The 22,047-nt window shown below is 46.4% G+C and overlaps 1 protein-coding gene across 3 annotated transcripts in view; it reads left to right on the forward strand.

The window, feature by feature from the left end:
- Positions 1-22,047, forward strand: part of LOC125447449 (collagen alpha-1(XI) chain-like) — a 275,479-nt gene that overhangs the window by 87,485 nt on the left and 165,947 nt on the right. For 2 of the 3 annotated variants that reach the window (XM_048521800.2, XM_048521801.2), the window contains exons 5-8: positions 11,721-11,852; positions 14,979-15,140; positions 18,231-18,374; positions 20,911-21,081. In XM_048521800.2, the coding sequence (XP_048377757.2) occupies positions 11,721-11,852; positions 14,979-15,140; positions 18,231-18,374; positions 20,911-21,081 (609 nt within the window). The remainder of the gene's footprint in view (positions 1-11,720; positions 11,853-14,978; positions 15,141-18,230; positions 18,375-20,910; positions 21,082-22,047) is intronic. The other variant, XM_048521802.2, reaches the window with a different exon arrangement.

The following is a 22,047-nucleotide window of genomic DNA, read 5'->3' on the forward strand; positions in this document are numbered from 1 at the left end:
GGCGTCACTGAGCAGGTTATTGCTGAGGAAATTTTGATAGCACTGTGCCTAGCGCCTTCCATTACTTTGCTGATAGATTGACAGGGTGGTAACTATTTTTTTTGGAAAGAGTGTACCTTTAGAGTCTTCCACATTGTCAGGTCGAGTCTGGTATTCCAAATTTACAGGAACTGTTCAGGATTCATTTCCTCAAGCCAGTGCACCCCAAGTGATTTGCCACTGTGACCCCACTATGAGGTTAAAAATTTCTCACCAACCCCTGCGTGAGAAAATTCTTAGGACTGGAGACCCCAAAAATGTCAAACTGTCATCCTGCTTGAGGTTCCAATTTCCACCTTTGGAAGCCCTACCTTGACTGTCTGTTGAGGTAGAGACCCAGGACATGGCTTAATAGGAAGGATCCCAAAGAATGGATGGAAAAGTCAAGGGAGAGATCAGGAAAGGGAATGGGATTGAAGGGGGAATTCCACCTTGCTTTGGCGATGGACTGAATGGCTGCATTTCCTATCGTCTCGGTGAGTGACTGCTTCATCCCACCACGACTACATGGAGAGCGGGTGGAGATGCAGCAGTAAGATCCCAGCACCAGCAATAGCCTGTGCTGCTGGTCAGTATTGATCCTTACGGCCTGAGACCCCAATGGGAGGTCCATTCTGCTCAATGTCAGTGCCCTGCCTTCTTCCCCCATCAGAGTTTCAGTTTGTGACTGTTTTGAATTGAGTGTCAGTCTCGCACCCACAATTTTTGGCCTCCTGTCTTTTTCTGTCACCCACTAATCACATCAGCTATACTCTTTCTAATCCGTTACCATGGTGACTGTAGTAACAACTATTTCAAGAATACTGATTGGCTGTGAGAGGCACATTTCTTTCTTCTATCATGGAATGTGGTTGTCACTGGCAAGGCCAAAAATTATAACCATTCCTAATTGGGCCTTGAACTAGCAGTTCTTGGCCATTTCAAAAGGATGTTGCTGTAGGTCTGGAGTCACATTAAGGCCAGACCAGGTAAGGTTGGCGCATTTCCTTCCTAGAAGTGCATTGGTGAAGCAGAATTGACAATTAATGATAGTTTCATGGTCACTGCAACTAATGGGAGGTTTATATTCCCGATTTATTAATTTAAAGCTCACCAGTAGAGGCGATAGGATTTGAATTAATGTCCCCCCCCCCCAGCCCCATACAGTATCCTAGGATCTGGATTACTAGAGCGGTTGACACCAGCAATGTGTCTCCCCCCACCCAGTCAGGCTGTGGAAGGCGCTATGGAACTGTAACTCTCTCTTTCATGAAGGAAGAGCTGTGGGGAATGACGCGGCCTTTATTTTGGGACTTCAAACCTTGATCCTGTTGCGTGCCAGCCATCAGTGTACGTGTTGCACCGGGTAGTAAAATGCACGGGAAATTCAAATGTCTGAAAGTCAGGTTCTTGCCTGTCACAGAACCACAGAAAGAAGTGTCTGGTTTGCAGACGGTGCCTGAGGGGCCTGACTGATTAGTCTCACTCTTCATAACAGACTGTGTGCACCTGATGCAATTAAAGCACCACATTCAGTGCCACTGCTTATTGCATGCACATGCAACATTGCTTGGAGCTGCACTTCACAGTGATGTGCAACAGGATTCTTTAGGAAGATGAGCATTTGGTGTTTGAGTTCAATTTCTGTCTATCCCTGCTCTCTTCCTTCCTTTTGATTCCCCTCTCTCCCTCTCTCAGTCTCTTGTCTCATGCTTTTCCACCAAGTAAAAAGATATACTTCCATTTAAATCACCTCACTTACATTCCCTTATGAAACTTCGGGAAGCTCATAAAATCGTGAGGGGCATGGATAGGGCTAATAGCAAAGGTTTTTTTCTGCAGCATAGGGGAATCCAAAACTAGAGAGGAGGGGTAAGATTTAGAACCAACCTGAGGGGGCAACGTCTTCACACAGATGGTGGTGCGTGTATCGAATGCCAGAGGAAGGGGTGGAGGCCAGTACAATTACACCATTTAAAAGGCACATCGATGGGTACATGAATAGAAAGGGTTTAGAGGGATATGGGCCAAATGCTGGCAAATGGGACTGGTTCATAGATGAGTTGGACCGAAGCGTCTGTTTCTGTGCTGTACTTGACTCTACGAGATCCTGAGCAATGCAGCACCTGTTGAAGTGGTACCACTGTGGCAAAGTAGGAAGGGTTGGCATCCATGTGAGCATAGCAAGCTCCCACAGCAGCCAGGCATTGCGGTCCAGGTGTGGCTTGAGTTCTGTCATGGACAAAGCATTAGTTTGCTGCAATCTTCCGTGTCCTCTTCAGAGGGTAAGCAGAACCTAGGATTAACGTTAATCTTTTGAAAGATGGCACCTCTGGCAGCGCGGCACTCCCTCAGCGCTGCATTGGAGTTGAGATTTTCACCGGCCCAGCTACACAAAGAGGAAACTTGTCCCCTGCATGGTGAACAGTTCCCCTGCGTTAAACCCAAGGGTGCCACACACTTCATTTTCCTGTACCTCCTTCCCTGTCCAGAATTCCCTTAGATGTGGGAATAGAGTTTTAGCCACTCACTGTCTCACTGGTCCTGATTTTGGGATGTGTCTGGACAGGCCATTGTTTGTTGTGAGTTGATGAGGCCCTGTCAGAGAGTGTAAGGCCATGTGCATAGCCTGCCCCATGCTGGACACTCACTCTCGCTCACCCCCAAACTGAGCAGACGTGGTGATGTGCTGCAGCTCAGCAGGAAATTGGGTCAAGCCAGGATCTGAGTGTGTGTGGTCTGTGCAGGAGAACAACTTGACTCGGAATGTTTAGGACAGTTCAACGTGACTTACCCCAACTGTCTCTTCACCAATTCGAAATGTGTGTGTGTGTGTGTGTGTGTGTGTGTGTGTGTGTGTGTGTGTGTGACTGTGTGTGCATTTATGTGAGAGTGTTTGTGTGTGTGTATGTGAGAGTGTGTATGTGTGTGTTTGTGTGTGTGTTCTGTCATTCTTTCTCACACTCTCTCTGTCTCTCTTTTGCTCTCTCTTCTCTCTCTGTCATCTCTTTTCTCATTGCTTCTTGCACTCTATCTGACAATGTCTCTCTCTCTACTATCCTCACACTCTGTCTGCCTCTCCACCTGCACCTTGGTCTGTTATCCGTCTCCCTTGTTTTCTCATTATTTTCTCTTTCCTTTTGTCTCTCTGCTGTGCCCTCTCACTCTCTCCCTTTCTGCATCTGGTATCCTTCCCATTTGTGTTCACACTTCGCTGTGTGGTTGTACACTGCCTGTAGTTGGCTTTCTCTCTGTGATTACCACTCTGTCTGTCTCTCTGGTGCTTTTCTAGCCTGTGGCCTCAGTTGTAGGTTTTGTTTCATTTCTGTGGAACACTCTTGTTTATCAGTTATTCTAACGGTTGTGGGGGGGGGAGGCAACAGCTGGTTGGGTGGGGTGTGCTGGTTGATGATTGGATTGAATGATAGAACCTGCAGGAATACGTCCAAGTAGAGCTGCCAAGTATCTGTGTTGTGGTTAATGCTGAAACTGCTTTCACATGTTCTCACTGCCTGCTCCTCTGGCCGGCTTGTTGCAGTGTGTTGATATCCATCCCCTTGCTTTCCTACACCTCTAGTTGAGCAAATCCAAGTTCGACAAGGATTTATTGGGTGCAGAAGGAGGCCATTCAGCCTGCAGTGTCTGTACTGGCCCTCAATACACCTTTGACTGGTGCCTCTAGCCCTGCACAGAGAGTCATAGAGTCATATTGCCTAGTGGTATTATGACTTGTGGCAGATGGTGGAATTTGAAACCAATAACTATCTGGAGGTAACAATCTAAGGATGACCATGAATCCATTGTCAGTAAAACCCATCTGGTTCGCTAATGTCCTTTAGGGAAGGAAACTGTCTGGTGTGACCCACATGTGACTCAAGACTCACCGCTATAAAGTTAACACTTAACTGCCCTCTGGGCAATTAGGGATGGGCAATAAATGCTGCCTGGCCAGCGACACCGTCATCCTGTGAACAAATAACAAAAATACAGTGCAGAAACAGACCCTTCAGTCCAACACGTATGTGCTTGTTAGTTTCTATTGAAATAACCATCTGGTGCTCTCTGAAATGCCTTGGATAAACCTGTCTTCAACACTATTGCTGATTGGGCACTCACGGTGTGAAAACTTTGTTCTCATGTTCCACTAGCATGTTTTTTGGGCAGCAATTTAAACCTGTGGCCATTGATTCCTGACCTTGAGCCATCCTAAACATTGCCTATTGACACTTAACATCCTTATCTGATCTGATCATCATGATCGTGATATTTATGTTTGGTCCCTTCACATGTACATGAGATGGGCCTGTATTACTAACTATTTCAGTAATGTTTTAGAACAGGACTTGTTGTGTACATGTGCACGGCACAGTTACTTTTCTGTCTTAGCTTAAGGTAAATACAGGAAACCCAGAATTGTGCAAAGCAGAACAGGAGCACTTATATGGAGTTTTTATAAGGAATTGAGACTTAGAAAACACAATCTGCCATTACTTCTGTGAGAGACCACAACAAGAAGGCACAACACAGCCAGACACACGAGTCACCCTACTGTACATCAGGAACATATCCAACAAGACCACAAGACTACTCAGACCTCTAGGTATCAGGATAGCCCACAAACCAATAACCACCTTACCACAGCTACTGATGAACCTAAAAGATCCCATACCGACAATCAATAAACTAATGTAATAAACAAAATACCATGCAAGGACTGTGAGAAACATTACGTAGGCCAAACTGGAAGAAAACTGACAATAAGGTGAAGGGTCTAGGCCTGAAACATCAGCCTTCCTGCTCCTCTGAAGCTGCTTGGCCTGCTGTGTTCATCCAGCTCTACACCTTGTTATCTCAGATTCTCCAGCATCGGCAGTTCCTACTATCTCTCACACAAACACCAACTAGCCACCAAGAGACATGGGCAATTCTCATTGGTCTCAATATACATAGACATAGAAGGACACAAATTTGACTGGGACAACACATCCTAACAGCACGAGCCAAACAGAGACATGCCAGGGAATTCCTGGAGGCCTGGCATTCCAACCAGAACTCCATCCACAAACACAATGAACTGGACCTCGATATACAAACCACTAAGAAACAGAACCAGAAGTGATGCCAACCACCCAGCAAACTGAAGGACAGAACGCCAACGCTCCACTGGAGACACACTGACGGTGTTACCTCGCAGGGTGAAATATCATCTATAATCAAACACACCGGCTCAGCAAGCAAGTCTACAACCTCATCCACAACCCGAGCTAGTAATCTTCACAAAAACTGGATTCACTGTAGACTACTTCGCACAGCATGACAATGCTGGAGAAGGACCTAGAAAAATACAGACTGAGACCTTTGTCCCAATGGGTCACACACCCAATACAGTGATAACATCGTGAGAAAATCCTACAACTGCTGCAGCATATAACACATCAGACTGATTCCTGGGATGGCTCTACTGACATAGAGAGACTGGATCCGTTAGAACTATGTTCATTGCAGTTCAGAAAAATGAAGGGGGATTTCATAGAAATCTGCAAAATTCTAACAAGACTAGACAGGGTAAACACAGGAAGGATGTTCTGATGACTGGGGAGTCCCGAACTAGGGAGTCACAGTCTAAGGTTACAGAGTCGGCCATTTAGGACTGAGATGAGGAGAAATGTATTGATCCAGAGAGCGGGGAACTTGTGGAATTCTCTGCCACAGAAAGCACTTGAGACCAAAACATTGAATGTTTTCAAGAATAAGTTATTTACAGCTCACGTGCTAAAGGGGTCAAAGGGGATGAGGAGAAAGTGGGGACAGGAGAGCGAAATGAACCACAGGTGCTGAAGGTCTGAAACAAAAACAGAAATTGCTGGAAAAACTCAGCATCAGTGGAGAGAGAAAGTAGAATTAACATTCTGGGCCCAGTGACCCTTCTTCAGAACAGGGTGCTGAGTTGGATGATTGGATTGAATGGTGGAGCAGGCTTGAAGGGCCAAAGGGCTGAATGGCCTATTCCTGTTCCTATTTTGGTGTCTTATATCTGGTTTATTTTCTTTTAACATTTGCTTGTTTTCTAACAAACCAAACTTAGTGAAGTGCAGGGTGACATCTGCTTTAATATTTGCAGTTTAGTTATATCTTTTATTCTTCCTTGAGATGTAGGTCAGCATTTCTTATCCATCTCTTGAACTGAGTGTTTTGGCCAACTATCTCAATTAAGAGTCAACCACAGCATTGTGGGTCTGTAGTCACATGTAGACCAGACCGGGTAAGGACAGCAAATTTCCCTCCCTAAAGGATAATAGTAAACCAGAGATAGTAGGAACTGCTGATGCTGGAGAATCTGGGATAACAAGGGGTAGAGCTGGATGAATACAGAAGGCCAAGCAGCATCAGAGGAGCAGGAAGGCCAATGTTTCAGGCCTAGACCCTTCTTCAGAATTGGGGGACAGCTTTGATTTGATTTATTGTTGTCACATGTACCCGAGTACAGTGGAAAATGTTGTTTTGCGAGAAGTACAGGCAGATCATAGCAAACAAGGACATTGGGATTGTGTAGTGTTTAGACAGAGCGAGGCAGACAAGTTGCACAGGAGGTGCAAAAAAACAAGATTAGCATTCGGTTTGAAATTAGAGAGCTCCATTCAGCAGCCTGATAACAGCAGGGAAGAAGCTGTTCTTGAACCTGTTGGTGCATGTGTTCAAGCTTCTGCATCTTCTGCCTGATGGAAGGGGTTGTAGCGGGTAGGTAATACTCTCTTTGATGATGTTGGCAGCTTTTCTGCGGCGATGGGAGGTTGGCTTCTGTGATGGTCTGGGTTGTGCACACAACTTTCTGTAGTTTCTAACAGTCCTGTGCAGAGCAGTTGTCGAACTAGGCCGTTATTCACCGGATAAAATTTTACAACAATCCATGATTGTTCTCACCACTGCCTAGTTGAGCTTATTAATTACAGATATAATAATTATCCTGAAATTCTGTTTGTTGCAATGGTGGGATTTGAAACTGTGTCCCCTGGCATCCTGGATTACTAGTCCAGAGCCCTTTATCACCATACCTACCAGTGCATTTAACATCACCCTGAAGTTGTGTTGTGTGCCTCCCAGAGTAACAGAGAAGTCGTTTTTTTAACTAGAATCCTGAATAATGACTTTATCTGTGCCATTGAATTCCGACTGACAGCTTTGGACTCTGATCCTTTCTGACCTGCCAAGAGCTGTTCCCTCCCCTGTTCTAGGAGATTTGCACTTCATTTATTTATGGCTCCTGCTTTCCCCGGGAATTCCGTTTCTCTGGCCCTGCCCTCTCCTGAATGCTCGGAGACGAGAGATCCTAATGTTCCGGCAAAAATATTTGGAAACCCAGGCTCCCACGTTATGTGGTGCAGGTGCAGGATCATAATTAGCTCTCTGTTCCAGGGAATTTCTACATCCCTGTGTTCCTCTCTGATGTTTGTAGTTGCTGAAGTGAAGTGCGGGAGTTGGAGGGTGGGATGGAGGCAAGTTGTACAAATACAAAGCATGAAATCCTTTCGACTCTTCCAATAAATAGTGTAACTTGATCATGAGTGGGCCAAGAGAGAACAAAAGGGGCTTTCTATGCACTGATCTTTCAACTCTAATTGAGTCAGTGACTAAATATTTGACAAAGGGCCTAATTTCTTCTCAGAATTTTAAAGACCAAGGTTCAAGAGGTTTTTTTTAAAATTTACTGATTTTGATTTGTCTGTCTGCATTTTGCTGACTATCCTTGTGCCTAGGGCAGGCTCCTCGCTTCAATTGTAAAGTGAATTAATGTGCAAGACTGACTGGACTGAATCTTAGTTCCCAGGTATAAAATTGCAACACATTGATTCCCCACATTAACCAACCCTCTTTCTGCTAAAGTTGGGGGTTTGTTTTTGCATGAACAAAGCAAGAATTGCCTTCAGGGAAAACAAAAGGCTGAATTGAAAAGTAAACCACTTCTGGAGATCCCTATCCAGTGATAACTGTGTGTATTGACATGTGAGTCTATGTGTGTGTGTCTCTTCTTTTGCATTTAAGTATGTCTGCGCTTGCATATGTCACTGAGGATCTATCTGTCTGTCTTTACATGTATCTGTGTGTGTGTGTGTGTGTGTGTGTGTGTGTGTGTGTGTGTGTGTGTTTTCACCTTTTTGCGTACATCGATCGCTGCTTGTGCATGTCGGTCTCAGTCTGTCTTTGCATGCATCTGTGTCTGCTCAACTTAGAGAGTGTGTGTGTGTGTGTGTGTGTGTGTGTGTGTGCATGTGTGCATGTGTGTGTGTATGTGTGTGTGTGTGTGTGTGTGCACGCACACTTGCATGCCTGTGTATGAATGTATGTTGCAGTGCTTGTTTCTATCTGTATTACCTGTGTATGTGTGTATTACCAGTGTTTGTGTGGGTATAGGTGTTGTCAGTGTGCACATGCTTGTCACAATAAGGGTCTGTGTGTCTATCTGTACATTCACTGGCTACATGTGTATGCTGGTCATCTCCTGCATACATCCGCAATCTTGACTGATGCCACCCGTAGCAAAATAGCCTGCCAATTGATGAAGAGTGGCCAATGCTGAAATCTGCGGAGCATTTTCCCCAGCTCCCAGGAGAGGAAGAGAGGGAAAATCTTCCTTGGTGTTTGTTGTGCACGAGTGTGTCCTCTGGCCCCTTGGAATATGAGGGAATGCACTGGTCTGAAAATCATTTAAAGCCAGGGCACTCTGTACACAGAACTGAAGCCAAATCAATTCCTGGCCTTTCCTGAGTGGCTAATCTCAGCAGGGAAACAAGAATAGACTCAGGAGGGTTTGCCAGTAAAACAAAAATGTATTACATTCAAGAAAAATAATTCTAAAGGATCAATTAAATTTCAGGGTGTAAATACATAACTTCAGAGCGAGGTCAGTTTGATACAGTCAGTCACATTTTTGAAGCAACTTATCAGGGATGAAGGGACATTGTAGGGCACTTTACATTGAGGCTATTCAGCCCACTGACTACCCCCGCCCCCCCAAAGAGCATCCCATCCAGACCCACAAGCCCAACCCTCTTATCCAACAGCTAATCCCCTAGCCCTCATATCCCTGTAGACTACGGGAAATTTAGCATGGCCAAACCACCTAACCTGCACATCTTTGGGCTGTGGGAACACCCGGAGGAAACCCACGCAGACACGAGGAGAATCTGCAAGCTCGACATAGTCACCCAAAGGTGGAATTGAACCCGGGTTCCTGGCGCTGTGAGGCAGCGGTGCTAACCCTAAGTTGTGATGCAGGTGATAGCAAACAACATTGAGGGGCTGAATAGCCTCCTTCTGGTCTTCATGCTTCAGAGGTCTAGGATTTACTGCCACACTGTGGTACTCGCCTTTAGCTGTCGTCACTTGGCCAAATGGAGGTTGTGGGCATGCGCGGGGTGTGTGCTAACACTTGGTTCAGTTGGCTGGATTATGATGCAGTGATGCCAACAGGGTGGGTTCAACTGCAGTGCCAGCTGATGGTACCATGAAGGACTGTCCTTCTCAACCTCTCCCCCTTGCCTGGGGCATGGTGACTGTCCAGTTAAGGCATTGCTACACAGCAGCGCGGTGCCTTTACCCTTTCTCATCAGATAGCCTTGAGTGACTTCCCACTGATTTGACGAGGCCTGAAGAGGCTGGTTCTGATGGGATAAATGGTTGGTAAAGTTTGTGATGGTTATAACCGACAGGTACAGTTGACCTGCAAAGTGGTCTGCTCCCAGCGGGCAGACCGACGATTACGCGAAGCCCCCCCCGCCCCACACTTGGCAATGTAGGGGTTAATTTAAAGGGGAAAGCCACCCCAGTTCTCAAAGCCTTGCCTTGTTTGCTTCCCTTTGAAAGCTGAATGCCCGGCCCCTTGTGGACCTGAGGCCTAACCTTGAGATTCTCAGTGGCATTTCTGTCTGACACCTTCCGAATGGCATGTGGAGGTGAAATCAATTCCAGAAATGGGGAAAAAGGGAAGCTTTTGTGGGAAGAGAGGAAAGAAACCCTGTGGGAACAGGCTCATGAGCAGGCGAGGTTGAATTGGCACAGAAAATATGCTGTGCTGCTTAACTCTGGGAAGACTGGAATGATTGATGACAGGGAGAATCCCCACAGACTGTAATTACTTCTCCATGTTGTGTTTTGTGAGGGTGCAGTGTGAAAGCTGGAGCCTCTATTCTCCGACGGAGACCTGATGATGAGATATAACCCTGCGCGCTAAAAGTGCTGGCAGATTCATTCATTCTCGAAAACCTTTTTCAACGATGGTTAACTCTTAACTGCCCTGTGGGCAATAAATACTGCCTAGTCAGCAATACCCCTCATCCTGCGCATGAATGAATTTTTAAAAAAAGTCCAGAATTGAGAATAAAACACATTGCTGTGGGTCTGGAGTCACACGTAGGCCAGACCGGATAAGGATGGCAGATTTCTTTCCCCAAAGAACATTAGTGAACCAGATGGGTGTTTCCTGATATTTAACCGCGGTCCTCATTTGACCCTTATTTCCAGTTTGTTACTTAATTCAAATTCCACCATCTGCCATGGCAGCATTCGAACCCAGGTCCCCAGAACATTACCTGGGTTTCTGGATTAATGGTCCAGCGATAACGTCACTGGGCCATTGCGTGCCCCAATGCTATATAAGTAGTGAGTTAGATGCTGCTGAGCTTGGATTATCAAAGGCCTCTGAATTTTTGGGAAGGTTGATGAGTTCTCCCCAGTTGTGTTGAGGTTTGAGAGATGAAGAGCGGGAGAAGGTGTCACATGCCATGAGAGCAAAGTAACAGTGAAGATATTTGACGGGATTTGTGGTGCTTTGGCACAAACCAGAGTAGCTGTATCTAACATTCACATCCACAAGAGTGGGTTATCATGTCAGTTTATGATTCAAAGTAGAAAGTGTTTGGCCACTGTGAGAATACACTGGCTTTAAGAGCTGCATTTTATCCTTTTATTGTGAAGAAAGTTTGAGACAGAGGTACCGAGCAGTCTGTTCAAAGCCAATAAACAGCCTTTGAGGCCTTGGGTATTTTTTTTAAAGTTGGAACAATAGAAGCAGCCTGAAAGGGTGGTGTCAAGTTCCCACAGAAAGCAAGATTTTTAATTTTAGTTTTGGCTTGGAGTAGCAGTTGCTGGAGTGATGAAGCTGGGTGTGGAACCTCTTATTTCTCTCTTTGCCTTTGCTGAAACTAAAATTTGGGGTTCTCTTCCTGCTGCTAGAATTGCATGAGAGACAATCTGCTTCCTGAATCTGCCTTTGCTAAGTGTGTGTTTATGGGATGTTACTGTATTGCAACAGTTAATTAGTATTCGTTAATATATGTATGATTTTGTTAAGCATTTCAATAGAGTTACAGCTAAGTCAATTCTTTCATTTTAATTTTGTCTGTATTTTAACTTTCGTGTTTGAAAAAAGTGTGATTTGCTTCAAGCCTGGTAGTTTGCCCAATTGAATTACATCTGGAATGCAACACCTTACACTTGATTTTAAATAAGAAAAATAAGTTTGTATCTAGACTGACTTCTCAATCTATTTAGAGGGGTTTGGTCTATTCCATAACACCGCTGCCCAATCAGTTCTAAGCCTATGGGGTAAGTCGCATGAGGGTGGTCGTGCTGTGGGTATTTTGTGACACTGTGCCTATGTTGTGAACTTCCTGTATGATACTTTGGCTTCCCACATCTTCTTTCAGGGTGATATCCAGCAGCTGTTTCTGAGCCCGGACCCGAAAGCAGCTTACAGCTACTGTGATCGCTACATCCCCGACTGCGACAGCGTTCTACCCTATGCCCTGCGGCTCCCGGAGCCCGTTTATGAGGAAGAGGTGAGTGTGCTCTTGATCTGCTCTCACCACATGCCGCTGTCCGAAATCTTTGTGTCCCTCCAAATCGATGGAGAATGCGAGGGTCAGGCAAATGGCCTGTGCACCCGCTCAGCCATTCTGGCAGAGTTGCCCAGGTGAATCTCCCTTTGGCTGGGGCTTGATGTAATTTCAAGGGAAATGACTGGAATCCAGCTGGTGGAAACTTAACTATGTCAAGGGAAATCGCACAAAGTACTCAAACACTCGGAGCTCTTGATTAGAAACCTAAATATTACAAGATGCTCTCGAGGGTGTGTCTTTGCAGTTCCCCTGTGCTTGTTCCCAGTTTGGAAAGTGTCCTACAGCGAGAGTTTGGCTCAAACAACAGCAGAGCCCAGCAGCTTCTGTGGAGAGAGAAACAGAGTTAACATTTAAAGTCCAGTATTACTCTTCTTTGGAACGCTGCCAGACCTGCTGGGTTTCTGCATTATTTCCTGTTTTGATCTTTTTATTGTTGGCCTTGTAGCTGCTACTTTTCATATTCGACAAGTTGAGCTCTCCCACCATTGTTCTGCGGATGAGTGGGGATCAACGAAAGCCTGGCCTGAGTTTGGAGTGAAACTGGATGTGACTGTCTCCTCCAAGGTGTGGGGTGGGGGTGGAGGGGTATGGGGGCAGTGGTAAGCCTGACTTCATGTTCTGTCTCCCCATGACTGGGCCATGTGAGTGAAGCAATGTCACCTCACCCCCATGCCCAGAGCTTTAAGTAACCATTGAGATGTTTCCTCCATCAATATCTAACAGCATCACTCAAGCAGCCGGCTGTAAGAATCAGGAGCTGGGATGGGGGTAGGGCAGAAAGTGGCCGAAATCAGACAATGTTGGGGGGGGGGGGGTGCATTTAAAGTGCCCCCGACGACTATAACCCACTCTGATCCTGCAGAACATAACCGCTGAGCAGAAAGGACACCTTCTGGATCTCGAAGGGGTCTGAAACAATGGCATCTTCAGAGCCTTATTATGAAGCCTGCTTCAGGGTAAGCCATTGTATCTTCACATGTGGTTAGAATCAGGGCATGGAATGGTTACCACTGTCAGCTCCCCAAGGAGCAAATGTTCCTGGCAAACCCTATAACCCCACCTTTTACAGTCCAGTTTGGAAAGGGAGCCAAAGCGTAAGGGGAATCCTCCATTCCTCCTGACTTGGATTGAATTGTGTTTCTGTCTATGTGTGACATGCTTCTTGTTCACAGGCTGGTACTAAACGTGAGTCTTCAACAACCCTCAGCAAAGCAGCACTGCAGAAATCCTGCACAGTTCCGAAAGGGGAAAAGCAATCTTTCTGAGCCAGCCCTTCCCCCTCATTTGATCATTCAACCTTCTTCGCTCCAAACCTTTCTTTTACCATTCCAACATTTCTCTCAGGAGTGTCCTCTTCTTCATGTACCTTCCTGGTTTCTCAGGGCACCTGTTCTTTCTTACTCCTGCTGACTTCCATCCAATCCCTCTCCTTGTCAGGTTGGCTGGTACCATTATCAGATATTCCAACGCTCCCTGCCTACCCAATTTCCACCGTCCATAAACACTTTAGGTCCTCAACAACACTGCTGATTTCGAGCAAACGTCTCTCCCCCATCATCTCCTGTGATTGCTGTCGGGCGTTGTCACTTACTCTGGAAATGCCTCAACTTTATATTGTTGGTGTTTTTGAGTTCACACCCCTCCTTTGCCTCATGTCTCTTTATCTTTGTAATGTACCTCATCCCTACCACCCTCTCGCTCTTAATTCCACCCGCTAGCCTCTCTCTCATTTCAGATGCTGCATCATCAGGAGACCGTGGGCCCTAATCACTGGAGTTTGCTCCTGGAACAGCTCATCCTTTCAATCTTTTTTTCTTTTGCCTCCCTCTCAAAACATGTGCCTCCCTCAATCACATTGGCACCCCACTATTGATGCCATACCTTTTTCTAGTCTCTGGAATTCCCTCCTTAAATCTCTGTGCAACCCCTCCTCTCCCTTTTAAGATACTCCATAAAACCTGTGTGCGGTTGGCCTCACACACGTGTTTGGCAATGAGACACTGTTGGATGTATTCCCAGAGCTGGGCTTTCTAGCTCCGAGCATCTTTCCTGATGCTCAAATAATCATTTTCACAGCTCCGATATTTTTTTAACTCAATAATTCAAGGAAACAGGATGATGACCTTAATGCATCTTAGAATTTTCATTTGGGATTTGCTGTCAGTGCATCTCAGATGGGATGGTTTTGGGCATAGAGAGTTCGTGATACTCTCATTAGATAGTAATCCACAGAGACCCAGGACACAGATCCAACTCCCACCATGGCAACCGGTAGAATTTAAAATAAATCATAATTTAAAATCTGATGTTGAAAACTGGTCTCAGTAATGCAACCAGGCAGCAATCATTGATTGTCATACAAAAAACTCATCTGCTTCTGTAATGTCCTTTGAGGTGGGAAATCTGCTGTCCTTACCCAGTCTGGCCTACATTTGACTCCAGACCAACAGTGACAAATCTCCACAGAGGCCTGTATCCCATCGCCAAGCCATCTTTTGTTGATGCATGAGCAATCCTTGACTCTAGTTTCTTCAGAGTCAGCTCTCAGAGTGAACAGAACTTCTAGCATGCCTCTCTTCGTCTGTCAGCCAGCGCTCCCTGATTGGACCAGATTAACAACCTCAAGCAGGGAACTCATATTCTGTGAGGTCCATCCGGCTGACCACATTACGGTCACTACACGTGGAAGTGTGGTTGATTCTTAACTAACCTCTGAAATGGGACACCAGGTCGAGGGCAGTGAAGGATGGGTGACAGGCTTACCCCATCAAAGAAGAAAAATGAAGGGAATAATCTTTGTATTTTTGGAGCTTCTAGGACATTTGTCTCTCCAGCCTTGACCCATCTTGAACTACAATTACAAGTTGCCCGAATAGTGGCCATCCCTGTAGAATGAATGTGTCCATATCCCTCACAATGAAAGATTGAGGTCTCATCAGACACTTCCTTGCCCCTGACCGCGCCCCCGCCACCCCGAACCCGCATCTGCCTCTCCCTCCCCTCCGCCCCCGTTTCTCTTTGTACATCTCCTCTGCTTCAGCCTGTCTTTCTCGCTGCTTTTTACAGACAGCCACCACACGGCCCCGTCACAAAAAGAGGAGGAAGGGTCGCAAACGCTCTAGAAAGAAGAGCAAGGGCAAATCAAAGAAATCGAAAAAAAACCGCAAAAAGAAGAAGAAAGATCGGGCTGCCTGGCAAAAGATAGAAGCTTTTGGGGTTGGGGAACAGGTAGACAAAAGAAAAATCCTGAAAACCAATTGAACTCCTCCTTAGGACAATGTAGGAGGATCTTGGATGAGCTTTCATGACTGATACGTTTGATACTGCTAACACAGACTTAATACGCCCTTGCTCGACTCCACAAAGCCCTGTTCATATTACATTCCCAATCTAGATGTTCGTATAGCCCCGTCAAGGGATGTGAGCTTGTTTCAGTGAGGGTGGAAGGGGTGGAATTTGAGCTGGGGGTGGGGTTGGTGAAGTCAACAGTTTAGCAGTTATAACAAGGTGCAGAGCTGGATGAACACAGGCAGCATCAGAGGAGCAGGAAAGCTGATATTTTGCACCTGCCATTTCTGAAGAAGGGTCCAGACCCAAAACATTAGCTTTCCTGCTCCTCTGATGCCGCCTGTATTCATCCAGCTCTGCACTTTGTTATCTCAGACTCCAGCATCTCCAGCAGTTTCTACTATCTCTGAGTTTAGCAGTTAACTTTACTCTCGGGAGATTGGAAAGCCCAGTTGGTCAGGCAATTGTCTTGTGATGCCAGTGGGCATTGGCTCATTTCCCTCACTGACTGAGGTTACGATAAATGCCTCTCCCCTTGCCTGAGGTGTGGGGACCTTTATGATAAGCCAGCCCACACCCCCGGGCTGTTTCTGTCTAATGAGAGAATTGGTCTATGGCACTTTACCTTTTTCAGTTTGCATTAATTGGTAATCAAGACCAAAAACTGTTGGCCAATGCCTTCTGAGATAACAAAGTGTGGAGCTGGATGAACACAGCAGGCCAAGCAGCATCTTAGGAGCACAAAAGCCATCAGATGAAAGGTCTAGGCCAGAAACGTCAGCTTTTGTGCTCCTGAGATGCTGCTTGGCCTGCTGTGTTCATCCAGCTCCGCACTTTGTTATCTCGGATTCTCCAGCGCCTGCAGTTCCCATTATCTCTGGCCAATGTCTTCAAGTGGTTCCCATGTATTTTTTCTCTAGTGCCCAGTTGCTCCCTTGTTTAGAATATGCATAGTTCTTCCACAACTTTCAATCCCTTAAACGTTATTGTAAAATCAGGGTTGGTGCCTGATTACTTTAGATCCAATTTTCAGGCAAGTTCCCCTCTGAGCCACTCACCATCCTGACTTGGAAATATATCGCTGCTCCTTCAGTAGTGCTGGGTGAATTCCATCCCTGATGTACCTGCACCAAATGCACTGCAGTGGTTCAAGAAGGCAGCTCACCACCACCTTCGGAAGGGTGACTAGGGACAGGCAATAAATGGGGTCTAGCCAGCAATGACCATGTTCCGGAAGGTTTTTGTCAGACTGTTGAACACAAGTTCAATTGAAGTTCTCTGACACAGCTCCAGGTTTGTTCTCTGCGAATACTGGGACACACCTCGCTGGGACTCCCTGCTGTTTGCACCTGCTTGTTAAGTGCTAACTCACTGCCCAGAGGACCTAGGGCCTGGAGGAGGCCATTCAGCTCCTCCAGAAGTTTCTACTGGTCAACAAGATCTATGTCTCAATTCCACCATCTCGCAATCCACATCCCATGGCATCCCCTCATCCAACAGAGAGCTATCGGTCGCATCTCTTGAGATTTTTGATTGACTTTGGAGTGCATAGGATTGTAGAGTTTTTCAAAGGAATGGTGTTCCATCGAGTGGAAGAGGAGATCGTGGGGGGATTGGGATTGGTGAAATGTTTGGGATATTGGGATTGTTCGTCAGTGAATTGGGTACAAGCTTTGGTCGATGGAGGAATGGAGAAGCATTAGTGCGAGAAACCATGGTGTGGGTTTCGTGTGTCAGCTGGTGATGGTAGAAACAGAGATCCTCCCCAAGCGAGTGCTCAGGCTGGGTTCAACGTAATCTGAATGGGACTGGAGGAGTTTATCTCTCACAAATGAATGAATGTTTCACTGATAATTGGAATGCGGTGCTTCACAGCTGAACGCAATAATCTGGCTTTCTGCCTGTACTGCGTTGCTAGGCTTTAACATCACGCATTGTTCAGAGTTGCTTTTGCGCTGTGCCGCTGGCTTATTCTGCTTTGATCCAGAAGGTTTGTCCTGTCAGTGAATTACCGATCTCGGTCCAAAGGTAAGTTGGCAGGCGCGGAATGTGACGGATGTGTCCGGGCGCTTTCCGAAGTCCTGACGGGACAGCTAATGGGTTGCACCCAGCTAGGCTATGGGAATCCTTCCTGTAGTGTCCATCCCCACCCTTTCAGATGTTACGTCGATAACTGAGACTCCCTCAGGGAGCGTTTAACCCCCCCACCCCACCAAAACGCTCTCCACGGGATGTCAGGGAAAGTGGAGAGTTCAGTGTCTCCAAGATGCACAGGACCATTTCTTCAGCCTTTGGTTCAAGGAAGAATGTGGGCTGGCACATGAGGAACAGGCCCTGCTGCCTTGGTCAGGAGGGAGGGAAGACTCATCATGTCGTGAAGCGGTAGCCGGCAACCCAGGATCCTGCTGCAATAGCAATCAAAAAGCAAAAGCACACAAACTGTGTTTTAGTGCCCATTAAAACATGATCGAAGCTCCCCATTGCCACCCAATCATGTACGGAGTTCCCTCCATAGAGACAGTGTGGCTAATCCAAGTCATTGCCCTAGCAACTGCACTGGGAGCTGGGCAGAATTGAATTCCCAAATTCCCTTTGCCCCTTCTGAGGCAGCATACTTGCCCCTTTACCTGAAGCTTTCCAATGACAGTGGTTCCACGATATGCCTCGCCTGGCATGTGGCATTCTGCGTTTGGGACTGGACTGCTGCTGTAATCACCTGCGCCGAGGCCAAAACATTATGTTTTCGAGATGGAGCTGGAACAGCTCTTGTGGCCAAAGCAACGAAGGGATATGGGGATGAGGGGACTGAGCTCAATGCCATGATCATATTGATTGGCGGAACAGGGGGTCAAGTGATCTTCTCCTATCTCCTAACCTTGGGCAATAGGGAAGGGCCGAAGGGGATGATGGGAGGGGGAGCCGATCCCCATTTTGTTCCAATTCCACCCTCCCTGCCAAAACAAATCACTTCCAGAGGAGGGCCAGGATCAAGTCCCTCAGGTGCCTAACATGCTTTCACTTTCTCCACAGGACAAGGAGCAGCCCCCCACGGAGAAAGCAGAAAATAATTATGATTATTTCCTCGGTGCGGAATACTACACTGATTTGGAATCCGCCATCTTCAACGCCTCAATGAATGCTGAGGTTGTGGTGGAAAATGCGACAGGCCATGAGGTAACCCCTGTGATGGCCACAGTTCCTTTATGTTTCCCATCCCCAAGCGGTTGCTTGTGCTGACTGGACAGAGGTGTGAGGTGAGGCTCAGTAGCCCTTGAACCTGGCTAATGAATAGACTTCCAGAGAAGTTAACCAGCCTCGGCACAAAAGGAAGTTGAAATGCTGTTCCCTTTTTAAGCCTGCCCCTCATCGACCATGCCACTGTGGAAGGACACCGAGAGAGCCCTGTTTCAAACTGATGTTGAAGTTCCTCACTGAGACAGATTGTCTCCTCTTGCTCTTCCGCGCCACCCCCCCCCACCAAATGATCGATGGCCCTCTCCCAATGGAGAATTCCCTGCTGTGATATTTTAGCCATGGTGGCCTTGGTAAAGGGAGCTAGCGTGGATGTTTCAAGGACTAACCCCTGGCTGGCTCGCAGACTCAAATTCTGATTCACCAGGAAGTAGCTGGGTTTGCCCATTTCCCTGCTGACTGACTGATTGTGGCTTAAGAATCACTGACCACTAGATGGCTACCACTATGTCCTGAGGCTTTCAGTCTCCTTCTCTGTTTTATTACTCTCTCCCCTTGCTCTTCTCTTCCTTTTCTTCTATCTCTCTTTCCTCTTTCTTTCTCCTTTTTCACGCCTCATCTCGCTCCTCTTTCTGCCTCCTTTCTTCCCTACCTCTTCACTATCTGTCTGTCTCCTCTCTCTTTCCTCCCTATCCTCTCATCTCTGTCCTCGCCTACCTGTATCACTGTCTCTCTCTCTCCTCTCTACTCGCTTCATTCTTTCTTTAACTGCCTCCTTTCTCCTCCTCCCGTCTTCTCTATCTTTTTCTCTCTTCCTTCTCCTCTCCTCTCTCTTTCTCTAGTGATAGACGAATGAGTTTAAGGATTCTTAAGCGTTTCCTTGGAGATTGCCTTCTCCATGGAGTTTTCAATGCACTGGCTACTATTGCTCCCTCTACCAGCAGAGATAAGGTAGACTGGCCCCTTCTCTCACAGACTGGCCTCTCCCTGTGAGCAAATCCGTTGGCAGGTTTGCTTGAACATTAAGAAAGCAGTTTGTTGGCCCATCAGGCACCCTGGATCCTCCTGAGGACATGACAAATGCTTCATATTAGCAAAAAAGGAGGCCTTTCTGCCCACTGGTACTGTACCTGCTCTTCGGTAGAGCTCTCCATTTGAACACGGTGTTTGCTTTTTATATTAACATTGGAATCGGGTTTTCAGTCAAACCTTGTGTTCTTGGGGGCTAGTTGGGTGAGGTTTAATTATACTTGCAGGAAGCATTAACTCGTGGTTCAGGGCCAAACTCAGATCTGATTCCCTGTGCAATCCATTCCGGTTGCATGAATCATCCTGCCTTTGTGCAATATTATTCCCTTATCAGGAACACTCACTTTTCTGGAATTTACAGTGAGCATTGGACAGAGCCCAGTTGCTGTGGGTGATTTTCTTGTGTTTGTAGCTTTTTATGTTGTTGGTAATCTTGCCAGGAACTGTGCCATTTTGGCCAGGCTGCTTTCAAAGAGGAATCCAGCCTCTGCACAGCTACAGTTTAATCTGGTTATAGAGGTGGTACATTTTCCTCACCTAAATAGTTGTCTGTTAACCCATTGTAATGAATGAGCCAGTGGATGCTATAATGTAGCAATATAGTGTAAAGATGCCCAATATGTGTTCACGAATAGGCAACAGGAGAATTGACTGAGACCAGGACTCCGAAACAATTGACTAACAATCTACAAGGATTTGGGGAATGTGCCGAGACCTAGTAAAAGGGATGAGGGCATCACTGCTAGGTCACCATTGATTGTCCATCTGGAATTGCCCTGAGGGCAGCTAAAAGTCAACCACATTGCTGTGGTCCTGGAGTCGCATGTAGGCCAGACCACGTAAGGATGGCAGTTTCCTTCCCTAAAGGGCATTAGACGGGTTCTTCCCATAATCAACAGCAGGTTAATGGTCATCATTAGGTTCTTAATTCCAGACTTTTACTGAATTCAAATTCCACCATCTGCCGTGGCTGGATTCAAATGCAGATCCCCAGAACGTGACCTGGATTAACAGTGCCAGCGATAGTACCACTTGGCCATCAACTCCTCACTTAGGGGTGGCTGGATTTTTGACAAAGATGTGCGCAAATATGCGCAGGGCTATTGAACCAATCTTGGGGAAGTAATTGAAGGCTGGAAGTGTTGTGGCTTCAATAACTGGTCGAGATAGCATTATGGCCGTGTCATTGGCTCCTTCACCCTAATTTCAGACGACGGCTCTGGGAGCGGGGTCTGGAACACAGTTTCAAATCTCACCACGGCAGCTGATGGAAATAAAAATTCAAATCGGGCCTCCCCAGAGTCGGTGACTGTGGCATTCTGCTGTCCTTAGCTACATGTGACTCCAGACTCACTCAGCATTCCAGCTGGCTCTTAAGTGCCCTCTGAAATGGCTCGGTGAGTTTGAGGACAATTAAGGAGGGTATCATGACACGGGTGACGGTGTCATATCCTGTGAAAGAATCAGTTTGCTTCCTTTTTGATTACAGACCATGCAAGAGGAGCTCATTGAAGAATCAGAGGGCCCCTTTACAAATGAGTATGAAAACCGAGAGTATGAGACAAATGACTACGATTACTCAGAAGGAAACTACGATGACCAGCGGAACCAGCAGTTTGGGACAGCTAGACGAGTGGAATCAGAGACACAAGATAGATGGGTAAACCTGATTATCCAATATCCTTGTTCATTCATTTATTTCAGATTTATTTATTTCAGATAGTAGTTTCAAAAGGCTGTATTTTGATCATTCGTGAACAAAGGAACAACACAATCAAAACTTGTCCATCAGGACAGGTGCAAGAATACCACCTTTAAAGGAAGCAGCTTTCTATAAACATATTTAAGTTTATATAAATTTGTTTAAACCATTTATATTGCTGCCTGATTGACAGACTGGATCTCATGGATCAAGGTATTGCATTGGAGAATGCACCAGACAAGCTGTGGATTCCCATTCTTATGAATAATACTGGCTAGATGTTGTTGCTATTGCTATTATTATAGAATCCCCACAGGGTGGTTGTGTTCCTATTTCCCGCAGAGGACAGATCCCTTCCGACAAGCGTAGATGACACATGTTTCAAACCCAACTGATTATTTTATATTTGTTGTAAGTGTAATTCTCAGCACCTTCTGGATTGCCCAAGTGATGTTCAAGCCCAGCCCATCGCATGTTCTCTGCCGCAGTTACACTGTTGGTAGGAAGCATGTCATAACAAGCATTTGTAGGAGTAGGATCAGCAGACCTGATTGGGTAGGTAGCGGGAGGTGTCTTCGTGTGGTGTCCAGTTCTGAAGAAGAGTCATCCTGTGCTTAAAGAACAGTACAGCACAGGAACAGGCCCTTCAGCCCACCTAGGCTGCTCCAAACAGTCTCTCTGCTCCTCTCTCCACAGATGCTGTGCTTCCTCCAGCATCCTCTGTCATTATGTGAGGACCTAGTCCTGACAGTATTGAGAATTCCTACAGTGTGGGAGCAGGCCATTCAGCTCATCGAGTCCACGCTGACCCTCTGAACAGCATCCCACCCAGACTCACCCCATCCCTGTAATTCTGCATTTCCCATGGCCAATCCACCTAGCCTGCACTGCTTTGGGACTGTGGGAGGAAACCAGAGCACCCAG

This window comes from Stegostoma tigrinum, chromosome 35 (assembly GCF_030684315.1).
Source record: "Stegostoma tigrinum isolate sSteTig4 chromosome 35, sSteTig4.hap1, whole genome shotgun sequence".
NCBI lineage: Eukaryota > Metazoa > Chordata > Chondrichthyes > Orectolobiformes > Stegostomatidae > Stegostoma > Stegostoma tigrinum.